This window comes from Crotalus tigris, unplaced genomic scaffold (genome assembly GCF_016545835.1).
Source record: "Crotalus tigris isolate CLP2741 ecotype Arizona unplaced genomic scaffold, ASM1654583v1 scf7180000019478.12717781048:2074007, whole genome shotgun sequence".
Lineage (NCBI taxonomy): Eukaryota > Metazoa > Chordata > Lepidosauria > Squamata > Viperidae > Crotalus > Crotalus tigris.
In genome coordinates, this window is record NW_024097560.1 from 1,764,491 (window position 1) to 1,779,859 (window position 15,369).

At 58.4% G+C, this 15,369-nt stretch overlaps 3 protein-coding genes across 8 annotated transcripts; 1 reads left to right on the forward strand and 2 right to left on the reverse strand.

Annotated features, from left to right (window-relative positions):
* The first annotated feature begins 42 nt into the window (after positions 1-42).
* Positions 43-2,491, forward strand: SRRD (SRR1 domain containing). Of its 3 annotated transcripts, none has more exons than XM_039362527.1 (7): positions 47-280; positions 393-433; positions 752-975; positions 1,061-1,159; positions 1,254-1,405; positions 1,699-1,744; positions 2,015-2,491. In XM_039362527.1, exons 1-7 carry the CDS (start codon positions 126-128, stop codon positions 2,204-2,206), a joined length of 909 nt encoding a protein of 302 aa, XP_039218461.1. In that variant the 5' UTR covers positions 47-125; the 3' UTR covers positions 2,207-2,491. The 3 variants fall into 3 exon arrangements, with proteins under 3 accessions (XP_039218463.1, XP_039218461.1, XP_039218462.1); XM_039362528.1 differs by having other exon boundaries at positions 48-243; XM_039362529.1 differs by lacking the exon at positions 1,061-1,159 and having other exon boundaries at positions 43-280; positions 752-884; positions 1,229-1,405.
* A 76-nt stretch (positions 2,492-2,567) lies between these two features.
* On the reverse strand, positions 2,568-7,764 carry TFIP11 (tuftelin interacting protein 11). The gene is made up of 12 exons (XM_039362514.1): positions 7,468-7,764; positions 7,199-7,382; positions 6,960-7,116; positions 6,510-6,637; positions 5,966-6,118; positions 5,152-5,670; positions 4,952-5,058; positions 4,687-4,855; positions 4,327-4,570; positions 3,592-3,734; positions 3,211-3,376; positions 2,568-3,062 (listed from the first exon to the last, which is right to left on the reverse strand). The coding sequence occupies exons 1-12, from the start codon at positions 7,677-7,679 to the stop codon at positions 2,707-2,709; spliced, it is 2,538 nt and encodes an 845-aa protein (XP_039218448.1). The 5' UTR covers positions 7,680-7,764; the 3' UTR covers positions 2,568-2,706.
* A 558-nt stretch (positions 7,765-8,322) lies between these two features.
* TPST2 (tyrosylprotein sulfotransferase 2) lies at positions 8,323-14,836 on the reverse strand. Of its 4 annotated transcripts, XM_039362518.1 has the most exons (8): positions 14,701-14,830; positions 14,295-14,403; positions 11,311-11,393; positions 9,959-10,850; positions 9,511-9,709; positions 9,203-9,253; positions 8,654-8,702; positions 8,323-8,444 (listed from the first exon to the last, which is right to left on the reverse strand). In XM_039362518.1, the coding sequence occupies exons 4-7, from the start codon at positions 10,795-10,797 to the stop codon at positions 8,673-8,675; spliced, it is 1,119 nt and encodes a 372-aa protein (XP_039218452.1). In that variant the 5' UTR covers positions 10,798-10,850; positions 11,311-11,393; positions 14,295-14,403; positions 14,701-14,830; the 3' UTR covers positions 8,323-8,444; positions 8,654-8,672. The 4 variants fall into 4 exon arrangements, with proteins under 4 accessions (XP_039218452.1, XP_039218453.1, XP_039218451.1 ...); XM_039362519.1 differs by lacking the exon at positions 14,295-14,403 and having other exon boundaries at positions 9,959-10,853; positions 14,701-14,836; XM_039362517.1 differs by lacking the exon at positions 14,295-14,403 and having other exon boundaries at positions 14,701-14,835.
* Between the last annotated feature and the right edge of the window lie 533 nt (positions 14,837-15,369).

Genomic DNA, 15,369 nt, shown 5'->3' on the forward strand with positions numbered 1-15,369 from the left:
GGCTTCCGCCAGGAAGTCACGTGGGCGGAAGCGCCTCCGCTGCTCCTCGGCCTGCTGACCGGGTGGCGACGGGTGCCGTGGGCAGGGACGTTCCTCGCACTTCCGCGGCGGCGGCATGTCCGGGGATGGGGGCCGCGCGGGAGGAGGAGGGCGGCGGCGGCGGCGCGGGAGGCAGGGGGCGGCCGAGGACGAGAGCCCCGCGGCGGCGGCTGAGCGGCAGAGGCGGCGGCTGCAGGAGGCGCTGTAAGGATCCTCCAAAAGAAAGCAAAAAGGGGAAGAGGTGGGAATGGAGCTTCCACCGACCGGTGCAGTCTATCTCCGGGGGACAGAGCCCCGGCCCGGTCCCTCCGTCTTAGCCCCGAGTTCCTCCCTTCTTCTTCTTTCTTTGGCAGCTCCGAATTGAAGGATTCCGACTTCTGGGACTCCAGCCGAAGTAAGGCTTTGCCCAGACCGCCGCAGCCAGGGAAGCGGCCGGGCCTGGGGCTGGGGGCTTCCCTCCCCGGAGACCCTCCTGGTTGCAGCAGCGGGAGACACTCCCGGAGCCAGCAAAACGCAATTCCTGCCCGGCAGAGTTAAGCCCCTGGCTCAGCCCCCGCCCGCCCCCCTCCTCAGGGCAGCGCTGGGTGGGCGAGGGGGATGGAGCACCCCCGGTCGAAGGCCATGGGGAGAGAGTGACCTGGAAGGGGTGGGGAGCGTTCGGGTCCTGGCCTGTTCCCCCCATACCCACTTTGATCTTTTCCTCCTCATCCAGGAACCATCTTGAAGTCCCTGGGGACCCCCCCGACAGCAGAGCAGGACGCCTTTGCAGCCTTGGGGGAGTTGCAGGAGGCCCTTCCGGGAAAATTGGCCCTGGGGGGCCCAGGGGGCAGAGCGAGGGGCCTGCGGTGTGTGTGCTATGGCCTCGGGAACTTTTGTTCGTGCGGCAAGGCGCGCCTGCAGCTGGCCTTCCTCTTGCTGCTGCTGGAAGAGCTCAAGGTTGGGGCCCCCAGCTGGGGGTGGGGGGGAAGGGCGGGGGAAACCCTGTGTTCGAGTTAGCCCCCCCCCTGCTGTTGCATTGCAGATTCCCCCAGAGATGTGCTTTGTCTTTGACCCCATCTTTTCCACCCTGGAAACTGAGGTGCTGGGCGGCCTCGGCCTCACCGTACTGCAGTGGAATGAGGTGAACTTGTGTGTGTGTGTGTGCAGAGTGCCTGCCACCATAATCGGTGTCTCTTCCCTGGCCCTGCAGTCCTGGCATGTCCTTTGTTGCCCAGGAGGGGAAACGGAGCATCGAGGGCCCCACGCTCTTCTACATGATCCACTGCGGGAAGGCGCTGTACAACAACCTGCTGTGGAGCAATTGGTCTGCGGAGGCGCTCTCCCAGATGGTGGTCGTAGGGAACAGCTTCAGGGGCTTTGAGGAGAGGTACGTGCTCCCCCTGCCACCTGGGCAGGGAGGGTGCTGGAGTCAGCCGCTCAGCCTGCAAGCTCTGCACGTCCTTTTCAAGCCCTGGCTGAGTTTGTGCAATCCTGGCCTGTTGAACCAAACTCTGTGGATTCCCACTCCGCAAAGGTGTGATTTGCTGATTTGGCCAGCCCTTTCGTTGGTCCCCTCCTGCGGCTTGGCTGGAAGCTGCACAAAGACCTACCCGAGTTTTGCTTCCTACCCTCCACGTTTCCTAATATCCTGTCTCTCTCGTCCCCCAATTCCCATTCTAGGCTGCTGGCCAAAGTCTTCCGTGAGAATTACAGCTACATTGCCAAGGTGGGTCTTCCTCTCTTGCTCTGGTGGGAGGGGCCCGCTTGCCTCCACTTTTAGAATCTGAAAGCCCCCTTGAGACCAGAGCAGAACTTGCAAGCCGGAAGCCACGGCCAGCTGCTGGTCACGATGATCCTTGGGTGACTGCTGGCCTTGCAGAGCTCCTGCAGCGGGAAGAGCTGAAGTCCTCCCTGGTGGCCTTTGGTGTTTGGCCACCAGTTAGCTCTTCTAGCCTCTGGCTGCCAACAACACCTTCTTGTGCTCACCTGCGACCAGGTGCTGGAGGCATCCCAGGAGGAAGCCCTTCCGCCCCACCCGCTCCACCCCGATGTCTTCAACGACACATCCGTCCACCGCTTTCCTCTGCAGAAACTGAGGGGCCTCCCCCAGGAGTGCTGGGCCTGCCAGCCGGAGCCCTTTTACCCAGAAGAGGCTCAGCTGGAAATCATCAGAAACAAGCCCCAATAACATTCCCCCCCCCCGTTTACAGGAAATGGGGGGAGCTGCAGCAATGGAGCCCAAAGTCTGAGGGCATGCAATGCAGTGAGCCCCTCCCCACAAACCCCACAACTTTTGCTTCTTGCTGAGAGTCAAAGTGGGGGGGGGGAGGGAGAAATGGAAAACAGTGATGGTAGGTCTTGCTCCTTCCAGGAAACCATGCCAGGATTTCTCCCCAAAACTAGAAGGGGAACTGGGTTGCTGTCAAACCCATAGATCAACTTATATTGTAACCATTAAAAAAATTCTCTTGAACTCAAGTTTCTCAAGCCCCTTCAATGATTTGCCCCCACTGAACGGTCGGCAGTTTGAACATTTTAATAGACAAGCATCCAAATGAAGCAGGTACTTTATTTACAGATACAAGTCTCTTGGTCAGCGCTGGTTTTTCTTTTACAAGGGGCCCTAAGCGCTTTCTGGGATGGAGGGAAGATGAGGGAAGCTCTTTGGGCCCGTCCCCCGCCCCTCACTCACTTGGCCATGTCGATGAGGCTCTGCAGAGAGGTGGGCACCCAGGTCTTCTCACCCTGCACAAAGACCACCCCCCGGTCAATATAGATGACGATGCGTCCAAAAGTGTAGAGCTGCTTTCCCTCGTGCCGCTTCCCGATGACAGGCATGAAGACAATGTTATGCTCCTCTGCTTTGGTCTGGATCAGGTCCTTGAAGTTCATGGGCACAGAACTGGCGGCCATGCCGATCCCGCGCTGTGCCATGTTCTCGGCTTCTCGGCGCTCCTGCATGGCTTCGTACTGGAAGTCCTTCCGGCGTTCTGTATGCGTGAGGTAAGCGATGTTCTCCCGTGCACCAGGCTGCATGTAGCCCCCTGGCAAGAGAGAAGAAAAGGGATGAGGAGAAAGCCTGCAGCCCCACGTTTGCACTGCCCCCCTCTCCTCTGCGACTGGCCGAGACTTGGCCGAGGGTCCCGCCTTGAGGCCTTGGCCTGTGTGCCCGAGAGCCCCCACGGCACCCACCGACACTGGAGGAAACGGCTCTGTTCATGATGTCCAGGGCTTCATTGAATTTCTCTTTGATGGAGGGGTGGGCCAGCACCTGGTCGGAAAACATGGACTTCCAGCCCAGGTACCACTTGGTGATCTCCTCATAATTGGGGTTGTTGCTGAGCCAAGAACAGAGCACCTGTGGGGGGAGGGAAGAGGACCACTGACTTTAGGGGCCCTTCCGTGCCACCCCTGGCAGCCCAAGAGTTCAAAGGCCAAGGACATGCTCCTGACCAAGAGAAGGGCCACCTTCTGCAGCAAGGTTGAGGGACCAAGAGGCCCAGTGGCTTTAGGGCTCCAACCGCTTGGGGCACGGTGGCTCTTAATCCCGTCCGGTCCCCGAGGGCCGCCCACCTGAAGCCACTTGGGGAAGAAGTGCTTCTCCAGGAGCCCCACCAGGCTGGAGACAGAGATCATCCCTTCCCAGTCCATCACCCAGAAGAAGGCGTCCATGTGCTGCTGGTGGGGGTTGATGATCAGCTCGTTGAGACACAGGCCTGTGGGGAGGGGAGGGGGGATCAGCAGGAAAGGCTGCACAGACATTAACTCACCCTCCTGGGGGGCACAGCGCAGCTGCTCCCCCATAAGCAGTCCAGCCTTTAGATTTTGCATCGCATGAAATTAACTGCTTAGTTTTGCAACGCCTGACAGTCTTGGGGGGGGGGGGCTGCAGGGGGATCCCAAAAACTGGACCAGGAAAGCAAGAGCCACAGCTGGAGCTGGCAGTTGTCTTCTCCCTTTTTTGGGGATGATTCCCGCCTCAGCTCTAAATCTCCACATGGGGATCACTGACTCACAGCTAAGCTGGCCCTGATCCGCAGCCCAAATCCTCCCTGCCGTTCCTTGCTGATGAGGAAATAGCCGCGTGGGGAGCAGATGGTGAAGGCCGAAAGCAACGGCCTTCTTTTGCCAAGGCCAGAGAGACAGTTGCCGGCCAGAATCTTAACATCTGGGATTTCAGGGACAGACCACCCATCCCTGTCCACGTTCATGTTCCTGAAAGAAGATGCTAACAGCCTGCCTGTCTTTTTTGGGGGGGGGGGAGCTTTCTCTCTCTCTCTTCCCTGCTCTGCTGAGAAAGGGACTCACCCAGTTTGGGCACAATGTTCTTGACCATGAAAGCCTCCCATGAGCCCGGGGTGAAAACCTCCTTCCAGGGCTGCAGAATCAGCTGGGCCGAGGAGTCGCTGGGGTGCCACTTCTGGAGAGCGTTGGACAGCTTGTTGCGGATGGGCGAGTAGAGTGGCTCGAGCCGGGCCTGCATCAGGGGAAGCCAGGGGTGTATCCACGAGTGGATGGGCACGGTGTCGGTTAGAGGGTTCCAGTTCTCCACCTAAGGCAAGGGTGAGAAGAAGCCCTGAGGAGAAGTGGAGAGCCCGGGGCCACGGAAGCAGCTTCCCCCTCTCTTCCCAGACTCCCCGCAGCAGCCTGAGGGATTGCCCACCGCACCTCCTTCTGCAGTTTGGGGAAGATCAGCTGGTCAAGAATGTTATCCAGGATCCATATCGGAATGATGTGCCTCCAGCTGTCGAGGAAGTCCACAATCGGGATGCAGTTGCGGGGCTGCCACTGGGCCACAATGTTTCGCACGTACGGCATCCACGTTTCCCACATCAACCTGAGGATCCCAAGCGAGCAGTTCAAGGCCCAAACCAGCCCATTTAAAGGCTCTTCCGGGGAAGAGACCGTCTGCCCTTCCCTGCTGGAGGCTCACCTGTGAAAGGCATCTGAGCCGAGGTCCTGTGCGCTGTGGGAGAGCAACCGATCATTCTCCAGCAAGGCTTTCCATTTGGCCAGGATCTCCGTGCCGGCTGTGCAGTCCTGCAGAGAAAAAGGGAGAGATATGGCCCTAATCCCAAGCCTGGTGAGAGGCGCATTCATCCCCAAGCCTTCAGAAGCCCCCGGAAGCCCCACCTTGAGGGGATCCCAGTTCTTGAAGTAGTCCTTGACCAGAGGGAAGACGATGGCCACGGCCAGGTCCACACGGTCTGACATCTGGTATTCTTCATAGTACTTATCCTGGAGGGTCTCAAATATCTTGACGCACTCAGGCAGAGTCAGGGGGTCTTCGCAGTTGGGCTGCATCCGCCTTTCGCACTCTTCCACCAGCTCCAGCACCTCACTGAGGTTGCGGATGTCGATCTCCTCCCGCAAGAGCACCGTCTCCATCTTCTCGATCTCGTGGCTCAGGTTAACCACCATATCCCGCTCGTACTGCAGCTGCCGGTCATTCTGGATGATCTCCTGCTCTGTCAGGTCAATCAGCAGCTGCAGGTTGTGCTCCAGCTCCGGCAGGGAGAAGGTCTGCGTCTTGGCCTCCTTGCCCAAGGCAGGCAGCTGCTGCTGGGGACCGTCCTCTGGGATGTTGTGCTTCTGGCTGATCTGACTGTAGCTGTAGTAAACCTTCTGCTCCCGCCCCGTCATGTCAATCACCTTCCAAAAGAGAAACCGCACGGAGTGAGGAGGCGGAGGAGCACAGTGGAGGAGGACCGCCAACTCAGAGTCACCTTGTAGAGAAGACGGGTGGCATAAACGTGTAATAAACAAACTTAGGCTGCTGCTGTTGCTGACATCCATTCCACAGCCAAAGCCCCAAGTAGGCAGCTGGAGATTTATTGAGGGCTGCAAGCTCAGTCTATGGCAGAACTTTCATTGCTGTCTTTCCTGAATGGAGCAGGACTGCGTAGCCCCCCTTTCTCCCCTCCCGCCCATCTTGCTGCCACCTCACCTTGACCTGTGTCAGCTCCTTCTGAGGGGCAGACAGCTGCTTGCCGGCCCTGCCCTTGGCTTTCAGCTCTTCCACTGTCTTGTAGGTATACTTGGGCTTTTTCTTGCCCCCGCTAGGGTCCTTCCGCCACTGGCTGAGTTCCTTTTGAAATTCCTGGGGGGGGGAGGAGAGATGTCAAAAACAGAGGCAGGCAGTGCGCAATCCACAAGGCATCCATTTTTTACTGAGATCAAGCAGGAGGTTGTATGGGGTGGGGCTGCTGTTCCCCCAAAGAGGTGGGAAGTGACAGAAGGTATTCTTAGCAGCCGGTCTCTTGCAGACCTTGCTGGACAGCAGGAGGCAGACTGGAACTCTCAGACCTGCAGGCGTCACATCAAGCTATGCCAACCATGCCTCAGGTCTGGAACTTCTGGCGTGAACCACTCGGACGCAGAAAAAAAGGAAGACATTTGAGAGACGTCCTTGTTTTGCTACAAAGCCGGGGGTGAGGGGGAGCCTTCTCCTACACCAGCTCTAATTGGGAAAGGGGAACATGGGGTCGTACCTCCTCCTCCTCTTCATCAGAATCAACAATGGGGAAATCTTGCAAGGATTGTGTGGTTCGCTCCGAGCCGTATGCCCCAATCGCTGCCTTGCCTTTTCTCTGCTTGGCCTCAATGGGGTTGATGATACCTAGGAAAGTTCTTCAGGGTTAGCGAAACAGAGAGCTCCCTGCAGACGCCAATGGAAGAACGGCTTGCCTCCCAGAGTTGTGAGGCTCCATCATTGAAGGTCTTCAAGAAGACATTGAACAACAGCCTGTCTGGGATGGTACTGTATAATGTCTCCTGCCTTGGGCAGCGGATTGGACTAGAAGACCTCCCAGGCCCACTCCAGCCCTATCCCCTGAACTTTATAATTTGGGGCGACCATGGATAAGAAGGTGGTTTTTAGAGAAGCTGTACTGCAAAAAAGGGAGTACGGCAAAGGTGGGCTTGACGGACAGCTGGCTTACCTTGGGCGTTCTTCCCCAGGCCTCGGCCAGGCACGTAGCCCATCTTCTGCAGGAGCTTCTGCCCGATGCCCTTGGTGTGCCTCTCCCAGCTGCCAAAGTCCACGAAGGACTTGCTGCCACCCACGAAGCCCTTCTGGCTGGGCTTGAAGTTGCCACCCTGCATCGGTTCAGAAGGGAGGACGGGAAGGATGAGCACCGGGGGGGGAAGGAGCGGGGGGGGGCGTCCCGGCCTCGCTTACCGTCTTCAGCTTCTTCGGCACCGCCTCCTTGGGGGGCTCCTCCGCCCGCTCCCCGCTCTCCCCATCCTCCTCCGAGTCCTCCTCCTCCGAGTCCTCGCCGGGGCCTTCCTCCGCCGCCGCCGCCGCCGCCCCCTTCTTCAGCCCGGCGCTGATGAAGCTCACCGGGGCGGAGTAGTCCCGGGACCTGAGGGGGGAGGAAGGGCAGGAGGGCTTTTAGGACGGGGGGGCTCCGAGCCCAGCCGTCCCGCCTCCCGGCCCCGTCCGCGCACCTCTTCCCGCCGAAGCTGGGCCTCTCCTCGTCCGAGTCGCGCTCGGCCCACAGGCCGTAGATGGCCTCCTCCTTGGTCTGCCGGTGCCGGTGCCGGTTGGGGTTAAACTCGTTCTGCAGATCCCACTCGCTGATCTCGAAGCTCTCCATCTCCACGCCGCCGTCCTCCGCGCCCGCCTCTCCGCCGCGCCCGTACAGGTGCGAGAGCGACATGACGCCCGCGGGGGACCGACCGAGCGGAGCCGCCGCAGCCCGCTTCCGCCCCCCTCCTCCGACGCCTTCCGGCGCTCAAGGAAGTCGCTGCGCCTGCGCGGGAAGTGGCCGCTCTCTCTCCCCGTCTCGGTGGCGCGTGCCCCCAGCTCTGCCTCGCTTCCCCTCCTTGCAATGGTGCAGATGAATGATGTCTGGTTTTTGCCACACTTGGAGGAAACAATTGCTACACAAATCAGCAGTCCAAAAAGCCGCAACCCTCACAGACCTGGCAGCGCCTTTCAAGAAAAGCGGCTCCCTTTTTCTCCCACAAGCCGACAGGAGGCATCCCCAGAATCCAGCTGCGGCTCTGCGTCGCCCTTGCCTGAGCATATATTTCAGAATTAATAAATCTCTTTAGAAGAGAGAATTAAAAGAGACAAATGTCAATAAGACCGAAAACGCTCTAAAGACGATATGCAAGATGGTTTTACACAGAGCCTGAAAAACGTGTTCCGTAGACAAGTATAAAATCTTCTCCAATATTCTTTATGGTTCCCTTTTTATTTCTACATATATGACTGCAGAGCATGTCCAAACTTGGTACGTGACTTATTTTCTGGAACTGGAAAGTCCAAACTTGGCAAATTAATGACAAAATGAAAAGTATTTCACAGATAGCACTTTATTTGGCAATATCAGTAGCAAGCAATATGCTTGGATAACAGATTCCCAGTCTTGTTGTTTGCAAATTTTCTTCTCTTCAGAACAAGGGGAAGCAATTTGCACCTAAAAGAGAGCAACAAGGAGAAAGCAGAATTACTCCGGGAGAGCGTCCAAACGCAGTCTTCAAGCGAGGCAGACCAGGGTTTCCTTCTTTGGTGGGAATCCAGGGCCGGGAGGACGATGCCCCGGAGAGCCACCCTGCCAGCATCAGGATGGTCCTGTGCAGCTCCACGAGTTGGAGCCATGATCTGCTGGGAGACACCAAGACGTACCTAGAAATCATTGAGTTGGTCAGTGAAAAGCAGTCGTATTTGGAGTCCCCTGCAAAGATCAAACAGAGAGGAAGAGTCAGCAGCTTCTGAGCTGGGCAGTTCTACTTTTGCACTGGTTTTCTGAGGTTTCTAGCTTTCCAAACAAGTCCGGATAGGAGCAAAGTTAATTAAAATATTTTAAGGGATACATATTATTGGATTAGTTATTCCCGGCTGCAAGAAATTCGTATATCAAATCTCAAAGTGATTTAAGCTGTAGGAATTATGCCTCTGAGGAGATGCCTTTGCAACAGTCAGAAAAGAATGACAGGGCAAAGCTACCCAGAAGAGAAGGCGGCGCTGCCTGACAGGATCCTCTCAATGGAAGGTTGAGAGGGAAGCATTCCTATTTTGGTGTCCTCCTAGCCCCCTCCCTTGAAAACTACCCAGCCCCAGAAATAAAAGGCATTTGGGGAGGGGACACTGGTGGATCCCAAAGGACTGTGCCTGGCTGAATTAGGATCATTTCTGCAGCCTGGGAGAAGAGGAGGGCGGAGGCAAGGAGCTGACCTGAAGGTGTCCCTTCAGATTGGCAGGTGTTTTGAAGTCTCCGTTCAGGACCTGGAAAAGAGCAGCACAGAGTCAGCCGGGTCAGCAGGATTGGGCCCTGCAGCCCTTTGCTCAGCCAGGCAGTCAGCCTCTCACCGCCCCCCCTTTCAGTGAGGAAAAGCCTGTCTAGTTCTAAGCTAGGAGGGCGGCAGGGAGGGGCTTATAAAAATCCGGATTGTGCACGGAAAGCCCCTTTCCTGAGGCCAGAGGGATGTAGATGCCAATCAGGCCAGGAGACCCAGCCCAGCCAGGGACTCTACAGCACTCACCCGGTGGGTGTTGTTGACCACCAGGGGGTCTGGGCTGCCGTAGTTGGGAGGGTTTGCGTAGGGGTCATAGCCCAGCCTGGCCAGCATGGGGGCAATCTGAGCCATGTCCTGCACCACGTCTTCCGGAATGTGTCCCAGCCACTTGGTCAAGGCCTCCATGTTCACAGGCTTGATCACTTGGTCTGTAGATCGCTCGATCCTGTGCAGAGACCAGAAACATCTGTGTGTTGCGCTTGGCTTTCCTTCAGGTCAAGTACAGCCTGAGGACTTGCAAGCTAAATCTGAAAGAACTTGGGAGGTGGAACTACAGAATTGACTCCCCCTGTGCCTGAAAATTTTTTTGGGGGGGCACCCTGGTCATGCACTCCAGACCATTAAGGGAATTCCAGCCCCTGAATTAGAACTGCCCCTGACCCGACCATGGGGTGATCCCTGACCGGCCCCTCACTTGGAAAGGGAGACGCCGCCTGGCTTCCCAATCAGCTCTTCATGGTGCAGGACGGCGTCGCTCCAGGCGATGTCCAGGAAGTCCATGATGGCCCGCATGGACTTCTGGGGGTGCAGAACCAGCTGCTCGTAGTAGACGGGGAGGCAGCGCAGCCGCCCGATGGCCAGGCACTGGGAGTGCATCACCTCGATCGCTTTGTTCCACTTAGTCAGGCAATCCCGATAGCTCCGCAGGTCGAAGCCGGCAATGGTGACCTTCCTGGTGATCATGGAGTGGACGGAAGCCCGCCCGTCACGCACCATCAGCAGGAATTTGGAGTTGGGGAAGAGATGGGAGAGGTAAATGGAGGACTTGAGCGTGAAGGGGTCCTTGTTGCAGAGGTAGCGGGCTGGCTCCCCGTGCTTGGCGATCACCTCCAGGATGAAGGCCTGCATGGCCGCATCCAGCACCTGGTCTGTTACTCCGGCTTCGTCCAGGCGCATCTTTTCTCGCCCAGATCGGGACCAGGCTTGGCGCATGGCCAGCACCCGCGGGATGATACGCGTCTCCTCCCCACAGCGCACCTCCGGGTGAGCGTCCAGCATGGCTCGCATCAGGGTGGTCCCGCTCCGAGGAACCCCCCCAATGAAGATGAGCGGCATCTCCTTACTGTATCGATATTCGACTCTGTTGGCGTCGAGCATCACCAGCTCCTCGCTCTCGGGACGCATCAGTGCCCGGCTGAAGCCCTGGCCCAGGATCTGCTGGCACTGCAGCATCTGCTGGCCCAGGTGGACAGAGACCATCAGGGCGATGGCAAAGCCCACCACCATCAGCACTCGTCTCACAGTCAGCCGCATCCTCGCCTCCTCCACATGGGACCAGCGGTCGCGCCACCGTCAACATCTGGATGCTGCTGGGACGGAAAGGTCTTTCATCATCTGCCTTCTCTCTTGGCGGTCAGAGCCCACCCAGGGAAGGGCCCACCCTGTGGATGGAGCCCCCCATCTGCCTCCATGAAGGAGAGCATAGGGGAGCTCCACAGTCTTGCCCCCCCCCCCGCTGCTCTTCAGCAAGGCTTCCTTGAAAAGGGTCTCTTGCCACGATTGTTGGGGAGGGCAGCCTCAGGACTGACACAGAAAGGACGTTTTTTGCTAGGCCTCCACCCGCTTTCCTTCCCTTCCTGCTGCTCTTCCATGCCAGTCAGCCTCCATTAACAGTTCCTTGCACCTTTTGAAGGTGATGAAATATTAATGGCACAAAACACGGGCCAGAGTGGTGGTGGAGAGTGTGGAATTGCAAGCAGGGCCATCAAACATTCATCCACCATGGCCAAGAGACATCAGGGGAGTCTATGGTGACAAGGGGCTCACCTTCCCTGCTGGAGTTCATTTTCCTGCTCGCTCGTTGCTCCCTCTCAGCACAACCACCAACCCTCAAGTCAGGGAAGTCCAGCCTGGGGAAGGGAAGCAGAGTCAGTTGGATGCTTTGCAGGGGGCGCATCCTGCAGTGGAGCTCCCTGGCTTGGGCCCCTCCTGCCTCCCGCCGTGGCCCCGGAGGGCTTCCTCCCGTGCAGGAGCCGCACCTGATGCTGCTGGGTGCCCTGTGGGATCAGCTGGGCTTAAGGCTGCATTCCAGGCCAAGCTGGAAGAGCGTCAGCAGCCTGTTTCTTTCGGGGACAAAGAATGAGCCTGTTGCCATGACAACAGACAGGCGGCCATGCTCCACCAAGCCTCACAGAGATGCCTCCCCCCTCTCAAGGCCAGGTACACACACAATGAGCACGCATGCACACGTACACATCCACGCACACACGTTGGGTGGCCTAGATAAAAGGCTGCTCAAGCCCACAGAAGGCGGCTGCTCTTTAATTTGCTGCATTAGGTAAACAGGAAACTTCTGTCGTACAGAAACTGCCGTTCGGCTGCATTTTCAGAAGAGGCCAAAGGTGCCATCTGCATCATGGAGGGAGGGGGTTGAAGGGGGAGAAGGTTTTTTTAGGTTTGCCAACCCATTGGCTTCATGGTTGCATGTGACACTCAAAACGTTAACATCACTTTGCAACATTTAAGGAATCAAGCAGTACACCAGCACGTCAGGGAATAAAGACAATTTTATCCAGCGTTTGAAGTGGAAGTATATTGAAAAAAATAGAAGGGTGGGCAGATGTGTGTTTATTGGTCGAATTCTAACTTTGAGCAACTGACACCCACTGGTTGTTTCTGACTCTCAGACCAGCCAGCTGAAAGTCCAGCTTGTGCTCGGACTCCCAGGCTCCACGGGACAAGCGCACCTCTCCATAAAGGCTGTCCAGGGAAGACAGCCAAAGCCAAACGAGAAGGATCGGCTTGCAATTCTACCAGTCTGGGACCTTGGTGGCGCCCCTCAAGTGCAACACCAGTTTCCCGAAGGCCGCACAAAGAGTGCTAGCTACAGTGCCTGGACCGACTCTGCCCACAAAATGAAAACCTGGGATGCTTTGGAAACTGCCTGCTACCAGGATGGGCCCTCCCGTCCCTGTCCCTCCGTGCCTCTGGCAGGAGAAGCCGGGAGGGAGCGTCACTCGGCAAAGGCCACCAACTTTGGCCCTTGGCTGGGCAGGCAGACTGCCTTCATTGGGGGACTCCGGGAGCAGCTCGGCTCTTACTGTGGCAAAGGCCACCAGGACACTCCTGCCCTCGCTTCCAGCAAAAAGAAAGGCCCTCTTGTGGATCAGGATTCTGGAACCGTCGAGCTAGTTGCTAAGGGACTGTGAGCCACACAGCCGGACGCACCACTGTGATTCAGGCCTGCGGTTCCTCAGCCACCCGTGCCTGCCAGAGGCCTCGGGAGCTCTTGGCGTGTCAAGGAGGGCATTCCAGTTGGCTCTTAAGTGCCGGAAGGAGCCTCTGCATGGCAAAGACTGGCGCGGATGGGGGAGAAAGTGCTTTGAATTGTGGGCTCCAGGGCACACCCTCCCCCCACCCATCCAAGCCTGGAGGGAGTCTGGGCTTCCGGTCTCTCTGTGTCCAAGTCTTGCAAAATGAATACAAATGCCTAAACCATGGTCGTGCGGGAAAACCACGGTCTGTGGTGGGAGGGAGCTGCCTGCCCAGTTGTTTCCAGGCACAGCCATGTTTACTAAACAGTGCCCACTCAGCTGAAGAGCTTCCCGCCCAGGGGCAGGGGAGGAAAGCTCAAGGAGGCAAACAGAGGCGGCTCTGCTGGGGAGCCCTGCCTCCACACTTGGCTCTTTCGAAGGGTGGAAAGGGGCTCAGGAGGAGGCTGGGGGCAGCCCTGGAGAGCCCCCAGAGAAGAAGAAGCAAGGAGAAGGAGGTCTCGAGAATGGTTCAGCCTCTCTCGCTGCCTGCAACAGGAAATCAAGAGCTACAGGCCTGGAGCAGCTGAGGAAGAGATAAAAATTGGTTTCCTGTGCCACTTACGAAACCACGCTTGTGGGCTTTGGTCTTCAGTTTGACTCAGCGTTTCCAAAAACAGAGCCCTTCTCCTGCCAATGGCCTCCCAGTGGGGCTCTCGGCTGCTTTCAAGGGTGCCGAAAAGGGGCAGTGAGCCTGGGGAGCACTTCTGCATCTTAGCACCCGTGGCTGGAGTGAGCACAAAAGTCTCATCTACTCCCGAAGGACTGAAGCCCTCGAAGGTCTGGGCTGAAGCCCATCTCTGCTGTGGATCAACTGCAAGGCTTGGACAACCTTTTGATTTGTTATTTATAAAGGACAAAAACGTTTCTAGACACCAAATAAACATAATTTTCCTTCAAGATTGCCTGTCATTTTTCTCCAAGGGTACTGCAGCGACAAGCCATTTACCATGCGGGTATTATGTAGGTTGTTCAAAAGCAGCTTAGGGACATTTACATACATGAGCAGATGTACACACATATGTGTACACACACACACACATGCCCGCACACACAAATATCCAAAGAGGAAAGAGAGAAGGTGAAGGGAAGGGGAGGCTATCCAGTTGGGCTGTTTTGGACGCAAATGGGATTTTCTGGCAATGGGGGGAAAAAAAGACTCAAAACAGCAGTGGGCGGATGGGTGGGTGGGTGACTGACTAATAGTGGAAACCGGGAGGAGACCCAGAGGAACCCGCCCTCTTGCCCAAAGGCAAAGCAACTCCTGGGTCTGCTATGCTGGCCAGGGGGTGGCAGCAGAGAAGAAGAGCGGGAAAACCTGGCCCCCAACTCTCCACACCCTGCAAGCCAAAGCGCCTCACTGAGCTAAAGTCAGCCCGGATGGGGGTGGGTGGAAGGGCCGCTCCGTTCCGATGTCCAAAACCAGCTTCTCTCCTTTGAAGCAAACCATATCCTGGTTGCTGGGGAGAGGGGATATTTGTCCCGCGGAAGGGGACCTACCGAAGAAGCCTCCAGAGCCAGGAGCACTGTATCTCTGGACCCCTCTGGGTTCATTCCAGACAGAGGACCGCTGTCCTTTCGGAAGAAGAACTGAAGATTGGGGACCGAGCTGGAAAGCGCACAGAAGCTGCAGCCGGGTCCACCCAGGCACTGCCCGAGCGGCCTTCGCGGCGGCGAGGGGAGGATGAGGCTGGGAGGCACCCGAGGCCCAGCGGGGAACCGGCCGAGGGCATCGGAGCAAGCAAAGCGGGTCAGTAGCGGTGCCGGGAGAAAAGCTGTGCCGGAGCCGAGCGTCTCCGGGCCCCTTTTTCTACGGGAAGGAGCGGGGCTCCCGGAGGGCGCAGCTGGCAGGGTGCGCGGGGGACCCTCGCCGGCCGCGGAGGCGGCGGGGCGCGGGGATACTCACCGCTCGAGCCGCGCAGGTAGCGGAGCCCCCTTCGGCCAGGGAGAGCGCAGGCAGCCCCGGGCGCCTTCGCTCCTCCCGCTGCCCGGCCGGCGCCGAGAGACGTCACGCGCACCGAGGCGGCGGCGGCGGCGGCGGCGGAAGAGGAGGAGGGGCCGGGCGCCCCGCCTACTCCCAGCCCGGGGGACTCGCGCGGCGGCGGCGGCGGCGGGTGGCGCTGAGCCGGCCCTGCCGGGACGGGGATGGACGCCGCCAAAGCCTCGCTCCCCGCAGCCTCCCTCGCGGGCCCCGCAGCTGGCGGAGGCCGCCTGACCGCCGGGAGGCTCTTGCGGTCCCGCCGGTCTCCGCGCGTGGCAGACCCCCTCCCGGGAACACGTGCAAGCGAGGCCGAGGGCGAAGCTAGCAAGGGGAGCCTTGCGAGGCCGGCGGGGGAGCGGCGCCCTTCTCGCGGCCCCGGCCGGTCGGGAGCAGACGGGCTCGCTGGGCCGATCCCCGCTCTTCCGCGGAGGGGGCAGAAAAAGGGGCGGCTTCGCGGCGGCGCCCGCATCGCGACGGGGGTGGCCAAAGCGCCCGTCCCGACGACGGACACGATCCGGGAAGGCGACAGAATCGCGGTGCTGCGAAGGCTGCGCCGCCTTTTACGGTTGCGGGCGGCAGCGGAGGAGGAAGCGG